Genomic DNA, 22200 nt, shown 5'->3' with positions numbered 1-22200 from the left:
CAGTAATCACGTACTTACTCTCCCGACGAAATGTCTTTCCGCACCCCTCTAACCGCAGAAAATGTTAAATTGTAATGATACTACAAATGGAAAACCTATCAAACCTAACTGTCACTAAAATATAAACCTTTTAATCAATAATAGTCATAATTGCAGGAACCTGGGACCCTCATTTATTACAAAAATAAATAAAGAAAGAAAAAAATGTCCTTATTTTGCGGTAAAATTCCATTGTAAAAAGTGGCGGCGCTGTTTAATGAGGCTCATTATGACGTCAATACCCTGTTGCTATCAAAATGTTATCATGATCGACTTGCAGGTATCCCGACTGCACTGCTGGTCATTATCAAAATGTTTGATACAAACGTTATTTGGGTTCGGTTGTTATTATTATCTTGGTGTTGTGTTTTCGGCCGTCCAGATTTCGGGCGATTGTCCATTGAGCTATGAATCTCCTTTTTCTCAAATTATGTCGAACAGATCCCTCGTCAATATTCCATAATCTTACAATTTCACGGTTAGATTTTCCTTCACTATGATATGCTTCTGTCATTCCCTTTCAGGATCGGTAATTTTGGCATTTTGAACCTGGTCTGATGTTAAACTGAACAATTTTGGAAGTTGAAATTGAACTATGATGCGCTGCTACATAGGAAATCCCTGTAGTGAGGCTGCATGATATTAACTGAATGGAAGTTATCTCTTTTGGATCGTGGCAAATAACATAATCGCATAACAATTACTAATTCGTTGTAAGGCCAAAAAAATAAATTGTTTGTCTGTCCTTTCATGAAAAAAATCAGGAGGGTCGGTAGGTCGATTCTTTTTTTAGATGTAAACAGCGTTATATCGTCCCACTTGTTTCAAAAACAAGACACAAACAAAGAAAAATGAGAACAGTCATGGAAACATATACCGTAGTCATTAGGCATCATTTGGTAAAGTTTGGGCTTCAAAAACGCTCAAAAATATCTTAAGAAAAGTATAAATTGTTTCTTTATATGATTTTTTGGCTACAAATTACAAATGTTTGAGGTTATAAAAGGATAAAAAAATAAAATAAAAAATAAAATTGCGACCCAAGATTTTCGCGATTTTTCTGTCGGTCGGGAAAGGGCAAACAAAGATTTTTTTCTTGGTTTAATCGGGGATACCTTTATTCGTCTGGTATCACAATTCATAATACTAGTTATGCATCACATGTTTTATAAAAGAGTTAAAATACCCCGGGCGTCATCTGTTGTTATGGTGGTCGTCAAGGACTGACTTCATAATTAGCTAATTAAGCACAGCGCCGCCACTTTTCCTATGGGGATTTTGAACAGGGTTTTCATAAGATCATAAGAAAGTTTGTTTCGTTATTTTCCAGCAATGTTTTGATGTTGAAAAGTTGATTAAAACTGATTAAAGGTATTATAGATGATATTGAAGTAAATGAATAGGTTAGTATTATTTACTAAAAACTTAACAATTGTTACTGTGGAAAAACATTTCGTCGGGAGAGTACGGTAATCACGCGCTACTTACTTGATATTACCATACCGAGCGTCAGATGAATTGGATTCGTGGATAATCCAGCTACTATGAATCCCAGTCCTGTTAACAGGCCACCAAGAAATGTTAAAGTACGCGTACTTGCAAAAGGCACACAAGCTGCCCATACTGGTCCTGACTTAAACAATAGCAAATTATAATATTGTTATTAATTTCAGGACCAGGAGCCAGGATTAAAACACAAAACAAGACTAAGAGGCTAAGATTGGCTTATTTCGTCGGAGTGTGAAGATTTGCCATGCCAGGTTCGACTCTGCGACTGAATTAATTATCCTGACTTTTTGGACGCCGTCTCCAGTTGATAGACTTGGCCTATCAATTTGATTCAAAAGGATATAAACCGTGAGTCAAAGACACACAATGGCTGATTATGATTTTTTTTTATCGTTGCATATAAAACATTTCACCTATGGATTTCAAACTAGATGTATTACATTTAGAGAAGTGTGGTCCGATCTACTACCTCATCTGCACTTATTTTTGATAAAACTGCTGAAGACACGTGTACATCCAATCAATAGAAAGAACTGTGCTCCAACAAAACATAAAACGCAATATTTAGCACTATAATAAACGCGTGACGGCGTTGATTATCGTACTAAATATTGCGTTGGTCCTGAATGGACTAACAAAACCGAAAGTCACAACAGATCAGGCTATGTTTGGCTGTTCAAAAGAGGGTTTCATTCAAAACTCAACCTTTCTTGCGTTAATCAATTAAATTAACCAGTATTGCAATGCAGTAAGAAATCTTAAATAAGGTTATTACCTAGTATAGCCTTCAAACCAGCAGCCAATCCACAAGTTGTGCCAACAGCACCAACACTCATAACTAATCCTTCAGAAAACTCTGGTACAAACACACCCAGTCCCTTATGTATCCCTACGTTGAAAACCTGGAACAAGAAAGCTCCAAAAACTATAACCCATCCCCAACCGCCGTCTGGAGGATTCTGAAAATGGAGAAAAAATGAAATATTGAAAGACAAAATGTCTTTTAAATGTGTTGGTATACATCACGGTTTGCTATTTCAATATTGTTAGGCTATATATAGGCTGTAACAAACAAAATTTACAGTCCCATGTGTTTTAATAAACAAGCCAATGACGAATCCGTTTCTTACTAGTAACGTGTAGGAGGCTACCAGAAACATTTTAGTTTTTTTTATTGCTCCAGTTTGAAAGTTACGTATATCCTGTACAAAGCGAGGTGGACTAAATTTCGTAATTTTTAAGCATGATGATAAATTCCTAAGCTTTTGAAATTTACTTTGAATGCTGTGCACTACATATCTGAGATGAGAAAAACGAATTTTAATTATATTATTTAAAGGTTATAAATAAACAATCAGTTCTCGTATGCCCGATTTCACATACCCATTCAGGCACGTTTGACATTGATTGGTTGCACAAAGACACAAAAGTAACCCATGCTTTTTGTGGGTTTCACATAGTGACATATCGTGATTTTAAGTTAAAAATATCGTTCTCTTCAAGTTCCAAAGCTGAAAATGAAGTAATTAATTAGTAAATAAATCTTTAACTTGGCGTATGGTAAAAAAAGGATTTAAAAAGTAGAAATCGGTGTATGACATAGTATAAAACGTCAATTTTAACATTGTATTAATAGTTGCATGGATGCTTAAACAATAAAAACTATAGTCAAAATATTTAATTCTCGATCATGAGAGCCAACTTGGGTACGCACAGAATTTGGCCCGAGTGTACTACGCAAAGACCACATGCTTAAAGAGCAAGCATAGCTTTTGTGAATTGACTAATCACACTTCGAATACGGTCGTAGCTAGGCAAGGTCATGGTTCGGTCGCGCGATCGTATTATATCACAAAAAGTACGCTGACGCAACCGTACGCAGAAGGCAAATCCTCTCTTGGTTGCGACTTTAATACTTTGCCTGTAATAGTATTATACTCACCTTTGCCATTGAGAATGATATTATATTACCTGATCTAGAGTGAGCGTTAGAGACAATTTTGAATAATTTGATATGTCTACTGTATCACCAAATCACCTTTCCTTCCGTATGACCAGTGTTCACGTACTATCTACGATTATTAATTTATATTATTCATACCCAGACATATATAGCTCTTTGTTTGTGGCATAGGTGAAAAATTACAACAAAATGTACAGGGTGTCCCAGAAAAAATGTTGAGGGGCGAAGTGGACTTACGATTTTCTTGCGCTCATGTCTTCAATTGGAAGCTTCCCAGCTCTAATGCTTTATGAACAACTGAGCCAAGAATGACAATGACCAAGTGATTACAGCTTACCGTGTGGTTTTTGATATCAATTGTAAAAAGATTTAAATTTTAGATTAAACATTGCTATGTGGTTTGACACCAAATATCTTTCAAACCTACGCAGCCACTATTTGTTTACTGTCTTTAGTATTTTCCTTATAATACAAACATATTGTTTAAGAAGAACAAAGATGATTGCACCAAATAAAATATAAAGTACATTGACATGTTGACCACTGGCCACCGGTGGGCATTGTGCCCGGCATTGTGTTGAGTGATCTTTCTTGCAAAGTTTTATGAAGTTAATTGACTTATACGACATGTATTAATCGCGCATTTCTTTGTAAATCAGACATTCTTTATAATTATGCAGAATTATACGCAAATTCATTATATGCAAATTAAGATGGGCTTTAAGATTGATTTTATTGAAATGTTATTGATTCGGATGCCTAATTCTCAACGTATGTCAAATTCATTCAACTGGTATTTTTTTCTGGGACACCTTGTGTAGATGTGACAAAGATCATGTTGCCTGTTAACAAATAGATAACAAAGATTAATTGGAGATAACAAAACTTAACGTTTCAACCTTACTCGTTTATTTTATTACCAACGTAAATGACAAATTCCGCCGTGTTGCGATCGAGAAATTGAGGCAAACTATCGATCGGTTATGAATAATTTAGTTTTTGTCTCATAACGCAAAAAGGAATATTGTATGAACGTTATATTGATAGACCTGTTAATAAACCTAAATGGGTAATTTATTGAGCAGTCATTAATTAATGGGTTATTTGACGAGCAATCATAGAAAGCATTCAATGTGGCGTTACACGGTAATAGGACAATACCATTATCACTCCCCATTCCATACACATTTAGCACAGTATTTTTGTTTGGAATGAAAAAAAAAAATCTTGTTTGCTAAATGAAAGATAGTTTTTTTTTGTAGTTCTAACTTGCAATAAATGTCAAATTTTAATATTTTTGCAATGTTGCATGTTTGTATTCATCTTGGTATCACTGTATAGATGAGACCCATATATTAGTACCAAGTTTAACAATATGATGAACATTTCAACACAGAAGGATTTTCATGAAGTTTGACGGTGAAATCTGTTCACCAGATGCAAGATGCAAACAAGAAAAGCCGCACATAGTTCAGCTCCCGCCATTGCGTAATATGCAAAATTGTAGCTTCCAGTTGAATCAAATATATAACCTGAAAAAGTCAAATGTTTGTAATGATAATTATTGGCAACAATTAAGATTCTTAAAATGTAACAATTTGTAATAATATTTTACTACAAAAAATGTAAATATTTAAAAAATTTGAAATGCCATAATTTTGAAATCTTACACATTCAACATTCATTACAAAAGAATGCAAAACAAAAGAATACAATAATATGAGTATGAATTTAAAAAAATAGAAAGAAATACAATATACTTGGCTGACTTTCTAACGATTCACGGTTATCATTTAGCATTATTTACTTTAAGAAAATCTTGGTTTTCATCTGGCCATTATTACACTTACAAAAGTGTAATTTGGAGCTATTTGGGATGTTGACCTTAATGCTCAAGTGTTTTATAATATATTCACGTATTCGTGCATTATGACATTGGATCATTAGCGAGAATCCATGCCAGGAAAGTAAAATAGAAGTTGTTTTGGAGTCTTGGCGACATGATGTATTAAAAGCTTCACTATATAATTTAGCGATGTAAACATACCTGCTATTGGTCCACCAGCGAAGAATCCAATTCCAACGCACATATAATGAAGACCAATAGCCCCAGTAAAATCTTCCCTTTTTGACTCACATGTAAGTTCTTTAAGGATAACAATCATTACTGGAGGTGGCGATCCAATGCTGATTCCCGCCAAAAGTGATATTAGTGCTAAGGACCAGTAAGACGAGCAAAATGGGTATAAAAGTAGGCAAACTGCACCAGCACAAGACAATAGACTAAACATCGTTTTTCCTGATAGAAGTTTGTGGTCTATTAGTGGTGCGCTAGCAATACGACCAATAAAGGTCCCAATTCCACCAACTGCCGAAAGGAACGAAGCATCGTTTGGAGAAAATCCGATTTCAATTGCGTAGGACACTAAAAATAACACCCATCCACAAAATGAAATTCCCCATAATATAAAAGAAATAAACACTAAAATATATAATTTATTTTTTGAAATTATATTTATACCAGTATATGTGAGTATAGTTGTGAATAGATTAACCCCTGCGTTCTGATGAAAATAACAGCAAGTTTTGTTGCAAAGTTTACCAGAGTCAATACAATGTGACTTTGGAGATGAGTTCACCGGTCGAAATAAAGCTCCAGCTGCACAGATATTAAAACATGATGCACCAAGGAGAAATAATGCATTTCTCCAGCCGAACGTGTCTATAAGAATTTCCATTGCTGGAGGAAATATTACCATGCCGATGGCTGCACCACTTGATGCTAAGCCAGTAGCCAAGCTGTATCGCTTGTGGAAATAATCCTTCAATATCAAGGGAATGACTGCAAATGTTATTCCCAAACCAAAACCTACAAGTAGAAAATGAATCGGATGTTATACCATTATAAGATATACTTCGTGTTTACTATGTGATGCAAATAGATTGTACGTATTACGATTTAACAAGACTGAAGGCCGAAAGCTTTATTTGCTACAAATTGGAATGGAAATTTATAGTGGTCTCTCTGACACACACAAAATAAATCATATTTCTTCATATTCAAGAATATTTATGATCCCCTTTCAACCTGCAGATTAAAAAAGTATTACAAAATTGTGTGATGTTTTCTCCAGTAAAACATCCGTCAAAAACGAAATGCGCGAGCTACAACTTGTTTTTTGTTTGGCCTTAATTAATTTCCAAAAGTCAGGATGTCAATGAAGACCAATATGAATCCGTTTTGGCAAAACTGCGCTGTCCTGGATTACTTTGCACTCTTGGTTGAGTCATGTCCTTACTCATGTCTTTATTCAAGACACCACCTCAAGACATGTCTCAAAATCATGGTCTCACATTGTCTCATGCATAATAATGATAGCTTGCCCCAGTTTTTTTAGCAAATGATCCAATGATATTCCCACTCGTATAACATCTTTAATAATAACATTATATCATTTATCAAGCAACGTGTTTTGTAGATATTTGCCCACACCTGATCTGTTATCTATATTTAAATTTATAAACAAATGTGTACTTTTGTAAGTCATGCTTGAATAATTAATTAATTAATTACGGCACTGTTACTAGAGAGTTTACGATGTTCCATACGCCAATCTCCTGATATTTTTCTCTTACGTACAGCATGAAGCTGTGCATACTCTTGAGGCTGTACATACACAACTCGCTATGAGTTTTACAATATTGAACTGGACTACGTCTCGTCCAATATTTTAAAACTCATAGCTCGACCAATAAATATGGGCTCAATCGATCCAATTTTATATCAAAGTCGACCACTTTTGGTCCAATATGGTGTGACACGTATGGACTTCCCATTGCAGCCACAGCTGACCAAGGTCTGGCTGATCTTACGTGTTGGGGCTTTCTTTCTTTTAAAGGTGGCTTATTGTTTCCCAATGCAAAGCACCTACTCATTATGGTCCAATTTACTTTGGCTGGACTGTGCGAAAGCCTTTTACATCTGGTCCATTCCTCGCCACCATGTTGCCCACCACTGGCCCAGTACTAGTTACTGGGCCACATCAGCAAAGTTCCTTGAGCATACGAAATATATTTCTGGGTCAAATTAACGCTAATATGATTGCATTATTAAGTGGATAAGTGGTCCTTATAATTACTTTAATTTAGCTACTTACTTGATATAACCATGCTAAAAGTGAGATAAACTTGATTTTGGGATAAACCAGCTACTATAAACCCCAATCCTGTCAATATACCTCCAAAAATGGTCAAGGTACGAGTATTTGCCAAAAGTAGGCATGCTGCCCATACTGGTCCTTAAACGGGAAACATTAGAAGAAAAGAGGTCAAGATTTACCACACCTTTTTGTTTTGTTTTTACTTTCTTAATCTTATAGTTATGCGTTGTATGCCAATACCGTAAAAACTCGATAGTTAGCATATGTGCTTACTATCGAGCGCTTTTAAAACATGCAAACATGAAGAGCCCAATTCACAAAAGTGTAAAGGTTTTTGAGCAAATCATCGATACACATAGTTATATATGAACAAGTAAACTTGCATATGCGTGTCTCACTCTCAATCCCATTAGCTCAGTTATGTAAAAGCCGGACTTTGGTATTATTTCATGTTTTCAAAAGCGCTCGATAGTAAGCACGTATGTTAACTATCAAGTTTTAACGGTAGTTAAAATATTCCTCCGCTCACTCTATCATCACTATCAAGTGTTGCTATAATAATTGTATCGCTTCATATCTCTTTTACCTAATAAACACTTCAAGCCAACAGCCACTCCACAAATCGTACCAACAGCTCCAACACTTAAGTTTAATCCTTCAGCAAACTCTGGTACAAAGACGCCCAGTGCCTTGTGTGTCCCTACTTGGAACATAGTATTAACGAACGCACCCAAAACAATGATCCATCCCCATCCGCCATCTAGAGGGTTTCCATGATCGTTCTGTAAACAAAAGGAACGTTCAGAGATTCGTGAGACATGGCAAACCAAGTTTGACTTGAAATTGTCACACATGGTGGTGAGTTACGATAATTTTTCGGTCATCATGTGGGTCCTTACTTGGACATATCATGCTCTATTCAAGTGGTTGTTTGTATAAATGAAGACCTGAGCGCAAGAATACCGTAAGTCCACTTGGCCCCTCAACATGTATACAATAAAGTTGCGTATAATTTCGTATAGTTTGGTAATGTTTTATACATGTTCAGGGGCAAAAACAAATCTTTCACAACCTTTCATGATGTTTTCACCCTACATTATAAAACCCTAAGAAACTGTACGTAACTTTAGTATATACATGTTGAGGGGCCAAGTGGACTTACGGTCTTCTTGCACTCAGGTCTTCAAATGTAACAAGAGTAGAATAACAGTTCCACAAAGTTTAACAGACCAGTGTAAGGTTATGCACAATGCTGGTGAATTGTAGAGGCCAAAGATTTTTGGCAAGCCAAAAATCACAATTCAGGTTTAAACATTGGGGTTCCCACAATCTGACATGTGTAAAGAGGCGGGGAGTTTGGCATGTCGAAAGGGGGTCTTTTTTGGCGGGGCTGGGGGCAGTGATATTTGGCAGATATCGGGATATCCATATTTATTGCACATCGACCCCCCCCATCGTCATGGTGAGTTGACGTTGTCATTGAAGTTAAATTAATTTCTATGTTGTATATACATACATTTATCGATACATGCTGTCAAATATACCTTGAACATTGATCATGATAGTTGTTAAAACTGTACTGACCTTTATCACTGAGCGACGAGTGAATGGACCACTCTACCTTTTTGCATTTGCATTGTTATTGTTTAACAATCTACAAACTAACAACTAACGTTACTAACCTTTGCCATTAGAATATCCTATAACTAGCTTTATAACAATTGCATTGTTACACTTTAGATGCAGAGGTAGTGATCAAGTAAAGTTACAGTTCAGACTTTTGTATAATTCAATAAGCTATTACCTATTCCAGAGCTATGAGCACCCGCTGCTGACACCAATTCACGTAACTCAGAAACGGGTTCAACTGGTGCAATGCGCATGTGCGGATATGATTGCATTATGCATATGATTATGCATTGATTGACACTGTGAGCCGCTCTCGAGAAGATGCATGTAATAGCAGGGGGATGACACTCACCTCATTTGCATGGCAAAATTACCCGTCTCCTCTGCAGCCAATTTGTTTTCGCTCCATCGAAATCAAGCTGGTCACGGAGGAGACTACCTTCCTTTGTGTTTGTTCATTTGTGTATGGAGAGCCTTTCTTGGAGTCCATGACTTAGGCTACTACGCTCTCAGCTAGAGTCCGACGCTGCATTGTACTAGAAATACCTTTTCTGTGAAATCGCTATAGAGCCAATCGGGAACACGTATTCAATTTATAAATATAGCATTAAATTAGTATCACATAGTGGCCTCCGTGCAGTGGAAAACCTTAATTCTTTCATCAAAAAGAAATGAAAATGACCAAAAAACCGGATCCACCTGTACGCCTATAAAATGGGCACAGAAATTTGTCTCAAATATGAATGAATTTTAAGAAACATACGGGATATGATGAACCAATGACCTGACGCCATGATAGCAGGATCTATTAGTTGTTTTATATACAATGCATATACCGTGTTGTCATAATACCAATATTTGGCATAATATATAACGACTAATATTTAGTATTGTAAATATGCAGTTCATATGCACAAACGAACACTGATCTTTATGATATTCAGGTTGTTGTACATCTCATATAACATGTCATATAGGAGGTCATATGTGTTGACCTTCTCCTATTGTATTTGTTCATCTGTGTATGGAGAGGATTAGCGCCATTAAACGCCATTAAAACTCCATCAGTATTAGGGCGTAGTTCAGTGAACTCACCAGATTGCTATTCCAAGTACTTTGATAAATACAGATAATATGTATTGATGGGTCGAGGCGATTGCATTGAAAACCTAATACATTATTCATAACAGTTACGTAATCAATCGATAGTGCGGACACTTTTCATTTGCAAACCACCAAAATTCGTGATCTTTTAGCGTTGGAAAAGAAACCACGTGAATAGAGTGCCCTCTCAAGAATATCAACTCTCTGGTAATAGGTCTGTCACACTACGACGGACTGGATTAACGTACATCACCGAATACAAAAATATTTTATTCGGTGGAAAAATCACCAGTCCGGCAGAAGATTCGGTGGGATTTTGGGTCCGATTCCCGTTCGTCTCTCTATGCGTTGTGGCCGCTAATAACCCTGCAGGCGTCTTATATCCGATCGTTCAACGTCCGACAAATGACCGGATTTGGGGGTCCGATTCCCGTTCGTTTCTCTATGCGTTGTGGCCGCTAATAATCCTGCAGGCGCCTTATATTCGATCGTTCAACGTCCGACAAATGACCGGATTTGGGGGTACACGTCCGACAAATGTCCGGATTTTGGGATCCGATTCCCGTTCGTCTCGCTATGCGTTGTGGCCGCTAATAATCCTGCAGGCGTTTTATATTCAATCGTTCAACGTCCGACAAATAACCGGCGAATCCGTGGCATGTGGCACCAACAGGGACGTCTACACTATCAGAAAAGTGGGGGAGGAGAGGGTGTTTGAGAGGGTTTTTGACCCCTTAGAGGCAGTGACGTAGCAAGCACTTTTTCAGAGGGTGAACAAAGTGGGGAAAGACAACTTTTAAGGGGGAAAACTTTGACGAAAATGGTCAAATATTGGCTAATAAGTACAAAAGGGCTACAAATCTGATATATCAGGGCAACCAGCGTCCGGGGGCAATAGAGGTGAGAAACCTTTGGACAATGAAGGCCCAATTGAAGCCATTTGTCATTTTTTTGATCAATTTTAGCACTATTATTGGGTACTATTTTAGTTTGAAACAGCCGCAAATTGGTGAAACGAAAGCCTAATTGAAGCCATTGAAAAGTTTTCACAATTATTGTATAATATAAACAATTGTTTTAAAAATAACACGTGGATGTCCATAGCAGAAGCAAAAGGAAGACTTGTCCATTTTTCAAAATGAAGGTCCAATATGAAGCCATTTGCATGGGGACTGTAGGGCCTATTAGGCCTGGGCCTATTGTGTAAAAATTTGTTTTTGGTGCATCATTTTTACACTATTATTGCCTTAAACAAAAAACAAAGAAGGCCCGAACTGAATTTGCAAAATTTAAAATGTTACACTGATCCACTGATCTTTAAGATATAAGACTTCAGACTCGTAATTTCAGGTAAAGCATGCATGTATTGATATGTTAAAGTCAGTAATAGACCTAAGTCCGTCTTAAATACTGACAAAATGTCACGGGCCCTTCATATCGACGGGCCGGCAGTAATTTTCACAGGCTTTTGGGCCAAGGAACGACATTTAAAGCACTGCCTATAATAATCACAGGCCTATACTTAGGCTTACTATATACTATCCTGGGCCTACTCAATAACATACAATTTAACCTTTTCCATGTTTTCTCTTCTTTTTTCTTTCTGGTCAATCACTAAAACTGGTAGGAATTTGATATTGCGTCCTCTACCCTTCAGAAAGTGCCCTCCTCAACATGCTCAATACTACTTACATGCATAGGCCTATTAAAAAAGTGCAATTTAACTTTTCTCTTCTCTTCTCTCTTCAATTTTTCTCACTTTCTTTTCTTTTTTCTCCTTTCCCCTTTTTTCTACTTGTCAGTCACTAAAGTACTGGGGAAATATGATATTGCGTCACACACCCTTCAGAAAATCCCCCTCCCCCATGATTGATGCACATGTTCGCCATAGGCCTACATCCGGCACAAGCGCCTGCGAAACCTTGCAAACACCTGCGGTATATAAACGAAAGAATAACGAACAAACCCAGGGTATATACAGAACTGTACGAACACACATCGGACAACTTCCGAACATGTGTATTCGGCACATTCCGTTTCAAGTTTTGTGCATGCACAAAACTTGAAACGTATTGTCGACGGACTAAACAAACATCACCTAACACGAAACGCATTTGGCGGATAATAGCAGGACATATGAAGAACATAAAACGAACATTGACGAACACTAACGGATTTGCTAAAATACCACCCGTTTCTTATACGGAAGACCGATCCGGTGTAGTGTGACACTAACACGGTCTGGGTCAACGTACATCACCGAATCCAAAAATATGCTATCCGGTGGTGAAGGCCTCACAGGAACGTATTTGCAACGAACACGGGCCCGTGCAACGAACAAAGAACGAACATGAACGAAAGGAGAGCGAACAAACTCCGGCAATATTCAGCACCATACGAACACACATCGGATAAATACCGAACATGTGTATTCGGTGCACTCCGTTTCAAGTTTTGTGCATGCCGACGGACTTAACGAACATCACCTAACACGAAACGCATTTGGCGGATGATAGCAGGACATAAAAAGAACATAAAACGATCATTGACGAACAACAACGGATTTACTAAAATACCATCCGTTTCTTATACGGAAGACCTATTCGGTGTAGTGTGACAGAAGCATAAACCACAACGTAGACATGAACATCATATTAATTTATCGTTGTTAACTACGTCGAAATTGGGACTTGTCCTATTTTTCTGAAACAGCCCCCTTGAAAGGATACTCACCTTATCAGACTTGTAATAGAGTCACCAAATTCGAAACTTGAGTTGAGTCAAGTCACCTAGGGCTCAGGTTTCTAGTTGTTTAAAGCCCAAGTTACTATTTCAGTAAACAATCAAACGAGTAATAGGCAATAACATCTGAATCAAGTCATTGCACATCAAGCCGTTATACAAGCCTGTCTCAAAAAAAATGTGCAAGTGGAATGCGCCATCATTGGCAATTAGAGAACACTGTTGTGACATGATGCTTACATCAACGTAAAGGGAGCAGTCATAGCTTTTAAATACCATTTGTTTCATTTATTCTGATTTTAGCAATCCAGAGATCTGCTTCACTAAACAAAAATGTATAAAAACCCTTTAGTGCCACTTTTTAGACAACTGAATAGAATGTTATATCCAAATACCTGTACAGTACAGATTAATACAAGAGCATTCATTTGTAGGATTAGAAATGATTATGTAACAATTGCTCAGTATGTAATGTATTGAAGACGAGGGCAGCAAGATGCATTGCTACAGACGGCTCCGTGTGACACATGTACAAGAACTCTAATGTTAAAGACCAAACTGTAAAATGGACAAACTGAAGACCTGAAGACAGGAAGACCGTAAGTCCTCTTGGCCTCTCAACATGTAGGCCTATATACTCAAGTTTTCACCCTGGAACATGTATTAAACATTATAAAACCCTAAGAAACTATACGTAACTTTAGTGTATACATGTTGAGGGGGCAAGTGGATTTGCGGTCTTCTTGCGCTCAGGTCTTCAACTGTTGATTTCTAGCAATGTCGGATTCAGCTGCTGCACACTTGTACTTATGATTTGAAGAAAAATCATCACTGGATTTTAAATCATTAGTGTAAAATCCCCAACGTATACTATTTGCAATATTTCGTTTAATTTTACAACAGAGTGTGCATTATTTGTTTGTCTTTAAAAATAAAAAAAAAGGGGGGGGGTGTTGAAGTAGTGTTTTGTGAAATAAGGGTCATTTTAGGTTTTTTCTAAATTAAAATCTATAGACCCGCAAATAGATTCATCAAGATTGTCCATTAAAATTATATTAAGATGTTCTCAAACAAATCCAAATAAAGATAAACGGGATACCAAAACAACAGCAGATTGCGTGTACGAAATTCCCTGCATAGGTGCCCAAAATCCTATATCGGCGAGACTTCCAAACTTTTCGGTATAAGAATGAAAGAACATAAAATTGAATCGGACCTGGAATTAGAAAAACCATATACCAGGGCCCAAAGAAAAACATCTGTCGCAAGTGCCCCTAAGAAATCCGCTCTCACGGACCATGTCGCCGAGGACAATCATGTGACAGGCTGGGACGAAGCCAAAATAAGAGACATTGAAACTAACAGAAAAAGGAGACACATCAAAGAATCAATATGGATAAGGAAGAGGGGGCAGGCTAATACTCTCAACAGAGATTGTGGGAACTACTTCCTTCCGCACATCTATGATCAGTTATTGACAGCGCCACCTACGTCAGCTACCAACAGGAAGCAGCCGACGTCAAAGGTCAAAGCTGGTCATTCAATTTGAGAAAGTGCTGTGTTACAGCACGAAACGTTATTGAGGTATGTTAACATCACCTTTATTTGGATTTGTTTGCGAACATCTTAAATTAATATAAACAAATCTATAAAGTTTGGGCTTTTTATTTGAATCAAATCGGACATTTGGTTCAGAAGGGAACAAAGTACTAATATACGTAATGTATTTCTTATGTATTATATTGTTTTCAAGGGGCGATATTTAAGGAATTTCCAGATAAAAACTAATTTCTGAATAATGTAATATGTTTATTGCATATAAAGAGTGGAAATAATGAGTATAAATGTTATTATTGACAGAAACATGATTTTATGATATTTGATATGCATAATTTCTGCCTAATTAACATATTAAGTGTTTCTAGACTGTCATTTTCTGCCAGATGTCGTTTCGCTTAATTTTATACCTAAAGCAACACTTTTCTTGGTAATGGTGTATCTGTATTGCTTGTTAAATTTCATATACGACCTTTCAAAATAAAATGTCCATCTGAAACAAAGGTGTGCACTACAAAATCACATGTTATATATTATCTAGTTAGAAGACCACAATAGTGGACATCTATTTGTGTTTGGGTACGCCACATGTCGTTGAAAATTAGTGATTGAATTCGGTTAAAAAAATTAATAAAATTCATATAAAATTTAAAATTAATAGCAAGCATTAGAAATAGAAAATTCAACAAAGTGATAAAAACGATTCTCACAAATTTCTTATTTATTTAATAGAGTACATAAGAAATCGATAATTCAATAGAATACATAAGAAATCGATAATTCAATAGAATACATAAGAAATAGATAATTCAATATAATACATAAGATATAGATGATTCAATAGAATACATAAGATATTGAAATTTTAACTTGGTGATGAAACTAATTATCCTCACAATTTTTTAATAGTATACACGAGAAATAGAAAATTTAAGTGAATAAATAAGAAATTAAAAATTTAATAGAATACATAAGAAATTGAAAATTTAACAAAGTGATGAAAACGATCTTCATAAATTTCCTATTTATTTATTTATTTATTTATTATACATAAGAAATAGATAATTCAATAGAATACATAAACTATTGACAATTTAACTAAGTGATGAAAAGTATCCTCACAAATTTTAAATTTTTAAATAGAATACATAAGAAACAGATAATTCAATAGAATACATAAGAAATAGATAATTCAATAGAATACATAAGAAATAGATAATTCAATAGAATAAATAAGAAATAGATAATTCAATAGAATACATAAGAAATAGATAATTCAATAGAATACATAAGAATTAGATAATTCAATAGAATACATAACATATTGAAAACTTAACTCAGTGATGAAAATTATATACAGATTTTTATATTTTTTTAATATAATACATAAGAAATAGATAATTCAATAGAATACATAAGATATAGATAATTCAATATAATACATAAGATATAGATAATTCAATAGAATACATAAGATATAGATAATTCAATAGAATACATAAGATATAGATAATTCAATACATAAGATATTGAAAATTAACTAAGTGATGACAATAATTTTAAAATGTTTCCTCATTTTTTAATACAATACATAAGAAATAGAAAATTTAATAAATACATTTAATAGAATACTTAACAAGTGATGAAAATGATCCTCACTATTTTTTAATTTTTAATAGAATAAATAAGAAATTGAATTCCCAATTTTGTCATTCGTTTTCTGTCAGAGGGGCACATTTCAACCATCACCAACGACCGTTTGTACGTGCCAACGTGCTCCTCAAAATCCAAATTCCTTAAACGAACTTATTATATAATACTAATAATTATATCCTGCCATGCGATGTAATTATGAAGGGCAATTTGCAAGCTGAATTTTTAGTCTGCTAAGTGTGAGTTCCTATGGCTAATTGTGATTATATGGGCGCGGAAAAAAACCCGAAACGATTCTGTCATTTGACCTAGAGGTCCGGTAAGGAGACAGGGCGATATTTCTGCCTAATTGCAAAATTAGCGAAACGCGATGCAAATTAAGTGCTTCATAATGAATTTCTTGTAATGATTTAATATACCTTACCAAGAAGAAAGTGCATCTACGTTATCAAATTGTTTCAAGAAGTCGAGAAGGATCAAAATGCAAAGAAAGGCAGAAATCGAGAAAGCAAGCAAGTGAGAAAGAAAGAGTGATAAAGAAGCAAAAAAGAAGAAAAGAAAGAAGTAAAGACAGAAGGAAATAAAGAAGTAAAGAAATGAAGAAAGAAAAGGTACATTTTCAAAATGATCTTCTAAAAACAGCTTGCCCCTTTTCCCACATGCCAGCAAATATTTGCTACCACCCCTTTCGACATGCCGACAAATTTTTACTCCCCATTTATACATGCCAGTCTTTTGGAACCCCAAATATTATATTAAAATGATTAGGATTCTTCTAACTTTTATCGAGTAAACAGAACAATATATTTTGTAAAAAAAAAGGGTTTTTTGACATGACAGTATTTATAATAGTTCATCGAATAGAGTAGTAAACAAACTTCTTATTTTTATTAAATCCGGAGCGTAACGCAATACAATGATTTAAATTGAAGCAATGCGTAATCTTGCTCAATTTAAGTGATGGATAAGGCCATATCATTCTAAAAGCCCCTGTTTTTTGTTTTGTTTTTCAAACGTAAAATAACGTAGTCTTTCAAGGTGAGCGGATATGCACAATATTGTTTTTAATCTACAAACGTGCCATTTTTTTCTGATATACGTAATTGATATAATTATAAGGCCATAATAATTAAATTATATTAAGCCTTAAGGTTAGCAAAATGTATTAAACTGTTATAATTTGGTAGTTCACAGCATCTTGCAAATGGTAGTGAGTTTTGGCAAAAATTGCATTGATCATTTCATAGCGAACGTGTAGAAGAATTCAAATATTGCAGATATACTTTTGAAGGGCCTGTAGTTCTTGAGTTATGTTGTAAAAAGGGCTGAAACAACATCACTTTTGTAAAACGTACATAAGTCATTAACAACAATTTTTCAATAATATATTGATTTAGATTCTAAAATTGTTTGGCTGCTTCGACCAGCAAAACTCGTCTACCCTTAATGCTACTGTTTTTACACCTTTTCAGAGCGTAATATCGATTATGCCAAGGCCAAAGATGATTTATTTCGAAGAGATCTATTTTGAATCGGAAATCAGTCCTTTCCAACAATGATGAATCGTAATATTTATTGAAAGCCGTCTATTGTACAGAACAAAACGGAAGCATTATTATTAATAGTATTGTTTGACCTGCACTTTTCCTTTAAAGACTAAGATGCGTCTTTATAAGTTGCTCGTTACAAACTTGCTATCAACAAAATTAACGCTACTCATTCTTTTATTAATTTATACTTGGCAGACCCGTACCGACTGAGGGCGGGCATGTCCCCCCCCCCCCAAGTTGCCCCTGGCTAGAAATACCAGGACAAAATTGAGCAAAAGTTGTAACATTCATCTTCTTTTGCCCGGTTTTAGGCCAAATTTATCACAAATTTCGACCCATTTGAACGTTAAAATTGCAAATTATCGCGCGCCTCGCCCCAGAAAATTAATTACTTCATTGAATAGTTAAACCATGGCCATGACCACACCACTCTTCGCCATACATACATTCTCCCAGCCACATTTCCCTAACATAATATGAAATTTAAAAAAAGAAGGAAATTTAATTAGGCAGAGGCGGGGCTCGAACCCACGCTGCACTGCGCCGCTATCACGTATACCATATGACCAGCGCCTTAGACCGCTCGACCACGAAGGACTTGATAGTGTCATCGTGAAAATTTAAACATATAATATTAATAAATCGCAACTTCATTACTACATCATTATTTTGGAATTGTATCTGCTTAAAACATTAATGTGTATTATAATAAAGCTACCATTATTTATATTGTTAAATTCTCAAGCGCATAGAGACAATTAATACGAGGGTCCTATGAATAGGCCTACATACACAATACATAAAATCGATTTTGATATCGGCCCACGTGCTCTGCTGTGCATGTGGTTTCCCACAGTGGCGGAAGTTGTATTACGAAGTGCATCCGAACTCCATTTTGAAGCAAATGCTTTTGACAAGGCATTGGATTGTTCCAGTTTGCATCCTAAATCCACATTAGACCCCTAATTTTATTTACGAAATCAAAAGATTAGATTATCATAACAACAAAACAGTAATCTTTTGTCGTGTCTAATGTGAAAATTACATTAAAAAATTACAGTTTTGACATAATTAATGTTCACTTAATTCCAAAAACAAAATGGCGTATATAAGATTGAAATAAATTCTCTACCTTCTATACTAGATCAATTGTGACGCAAGTTGTTATCAAAAATTGTTGTGATAGATGTACAGTTAATATTCATATATTACATTACCTATCTGATGGTACAGTTTTTACACAGAAAATATTTATTTGAAAAACCTGCCACTCGGCTTTTTCCGGAAAGGTCACAGGGTCGCCGTGACCTGTGCAATAATTACAATTAAAATTTTTCTTATTTTAACAGCAAGCGTTTCTAAAATGCAGTATGGCGAAATGTGGTGTAGGCCATGACGGAGATGATGATGATGACGACAATGAAAAATTATAATGATAATGGCGATAATGGTGGTGGTGGTGGTGATGATGACGATGATGATGATGATGATGATGATGATGATGATGATGATGATGATGATGATGATGATGATGATGATGATGATGATGATGATGATGATGATGATAATGATGACATAGGCTACGTATGCCTGCTTTTGAGTCAGAAATACTGATTAATTTATGATAAATATTGCCGGAGATGTTGAGATAATTGATATGCAAGTTTGCGTTTTTCAATGATGCACGTTTACAATAAGCATAAAATGCTTTCAAAGATAAATCAAACCGTTCAACGAGTGATTATGAGATCTAACAAACGAGTCTTTTCGGGAATATCAGCCCATCTTCTTTTGAGAATGTGCACAAATATCTCACGAAAGTTCGGATGTTTTGCATAAATTATAGGATTTATACAACTATTGAAGTACGTAATCACCGTAAGATAGGGTAAAGCAGGGGCTGTGTCTGGGATCACAACCATTAAAAGGGTTGGACCTATGCAGGCGAAGAAAACTCCCACTACCACCATCATGTTTTTGGTGATCTGGATTTGTCGACGTTGTAGACGCAATTTTGTTGCGTTATCCTTAATAGCAACTGAAACAGACGAAACTGGTACTGGTACTGTTGTATTAGAGGTCGATGCATTAGTCGTGTTGGAATTCCGAATTTTGGTTTTACCCGTGACAAGATCATTAGAGTGGCGTTTAAGGTTGACTACAATAACCACCATCGATGCGACAATAATGACAAAAGGTAGCGGGAATGTGACGAGGAACATAATGCCTTTGTATAATTCTATCTTAGGATGAGACGTTTTTGGTATACATGCGCCGTATTTGTTGTCATATCCAAACAACTGTCCTTCCCAAAGAAGCTGAGGTAAAACGTCAACTGAGAATGGTATAAGCCAGATGATTGTAAGCCACAATATCATCAACCTCCTGTAAAATATAAAAACACAGAGCGCAAATTAATAAGTTACCAGTTTATTTATCAAACTTTAAAAAAAAACTTAACTGAAAAAAAATGTTCCTTTAGTAGCAGATCAGTGTGACGATTTGAAGACAATTTTCGCGCGCACTTTATCATGTTTTCGTGGCCTTTTCCTTGTAATGGAATTCTGGGGACAGCTTGGACAAAAACTTGGGTTACAGTTGTGGGGGAGGGGTGTCTTCTATCCGAAGAGCCAGGTTTGGCAATGGTGTCCAGGGGCCAGCAAAAGGTGAATCCCGCCTTATATCAGTAAAATTTATTCCTCGACACCCCCTGAGCATGCTGAGAAAATGGTCTAGTGACGGCCCTGACTAAGCAACACCGGATCCCGAGAAAGTGGATCAGATGACCATATCAGTCATACCCGATGAAGTCCTCCGATGTGAAGTCCTCCGATGTGATATTGTAGTGAGTAAAAATTCACTTCGTTTAAATCCACAAATCCGATGAACTTATTCAACAAAATTAATATTGTATTATATTATTTATTTCAGGTTTTGGAGGCATTTGAACATGTGGCGAACGGGATTTTCACAATGGGTGCAAACAGTTAATTGCAATAGAAAAAGCTTCATTTCAAACAATGGGTTTTTATCTGATGAATTGTTTTAGAACGTGGCATATTTCCGATTTCGCCTTTGTTGTTTTTGTGCGCAATGAACTGTTAAGTATTTCAATAAAGGGAAATGACAAAATGACTGGCATTAGGGGCTCTGAGCATTAAGAGGAACTATCTGTTATTTTTGAGAATATAATTGCCACGGTCAAAAATAGATTTTCTTTATACTTTCATATTTGATGGACCTTGACCTCAAACTAACACACATGGGATAAATTTCGGAAAAATATCCCCGTTGCCATGGTAACAGGCAAATTTCAATTTTAGGCCTATTTTCACAATTTTTGAATTTTTCAGCAGTCAAATTGTCAAGTTTTGAAGCCAGTGTTACTAATATACACAATATAAATATGATTTTTTCTTTATAAGGTATGAATAGGTCAAACCTTAGATGCCGCAATGAAAGTATAAAAATAATCACCAGATGTCAGGGTGGGTTATACCATTTATTTGAAATAGGGGTGTTTTTCAATTTTTTCAAAGTATGAAAATATACCAACTTTGTATAGCTCATAAACCATATGGTAGTGTTCCGATTTCAACATCGACCACAGCATGTTGAGATGATACATTGGTCTTATGAAAAAGTTACATTTGAGCTTGGGGAAAACACATCTGTATATACAGTGTTGCCAGACATTTTCCTATTTTTCGATATTCAACACAAATCTCACCTTAAGTTAAATGATGTGAAAATGAAACATCATCCTTTCAAGGAACATTTATTAGAAAGAGAGTTTTTATTCATATCAAATTTGATCAGTTATAATGGTCAGTGTTGTTCTAAACCACATGGGTGTTGCCATAATTGGGGTTTTATTGTGATTTGTGGATATTTTCAACTTTTTAAAAGTTATAAAAATACCAAAATGCATTTCTATAATAAAGAAAGAAACATCGACCTCGTCATGTTGAGATGATACATTGGCCTTATGAAAAAGTTATTTTGATCTGGGGCGGGGTAAGACATCAGTTTATACAGTGTTGCCAGATAAACCACATGGGTGTTGCCATAATTGGGGTTTAATTGTGAGGTGTGGATATTTTCAACTTTTTACAAGTCATAAAAATACCAAATTGCATTTCTATAATAAAGAAAGAAACATCGACCTCGTCATGTTGAGATGATACATTGGCCTTATGAAAAAGTTATTTTGATCTGGGGGGGGGGGTAAAACATCAGTTTATACAGTGTTGCCAGATATTTTCCTATTTTTTCAAAATTCAACACAAGTCTC

General features: G+C 35.6%; 1 protein-coding gene across 1 annotated transcript; it reads right to left on the bottom strand.

The window, feature by feature from the left end:
• Positions 1 to 4297: 4297 nt before the first annotated feature.
• On the bottom strand, positions 4298 to 9362 carry LOC140169347 (monocarboxylate transporter 12-like). The gene is made up of 5 exons (XM_072192601.1): positions 9354 to 9362; positions 8258 to 8453; positions 6114 to 6380; positions 5559 to 5726; positions 4298 to 4353 (listed from the first exon to the last, which is right to left on the bottom strand). The coding sequence occupies exons 1-5, from the start codon at positions 9360 to 9362 to the stop codon at positions 4298 to 4300; spliced, it is 696 nt and encodes a 231-aa protein (XP_072048702.1).
• Positions 9363 to 22200: the final 12838 nt, after the last annotated feature.

Source organism: Amphiura filiformis, chromosome 14 (assembly GCF_039555335.1).
Source record: "Amphiura filiformis chromosome 14, Afil_fr2py, whole genome shotgun sequence".
Classification (NCBI taxonomy): domain Eukaryota; kingdom Metazoa; phylum Echinodermata; class Ophiuroidea; order Amphilepidida; family Amphiuridae; genus Amphiura; species Amphiura filiformis.
This window is presented reverse-complemented; position numbering and strand designations above follow the sequence as displayed.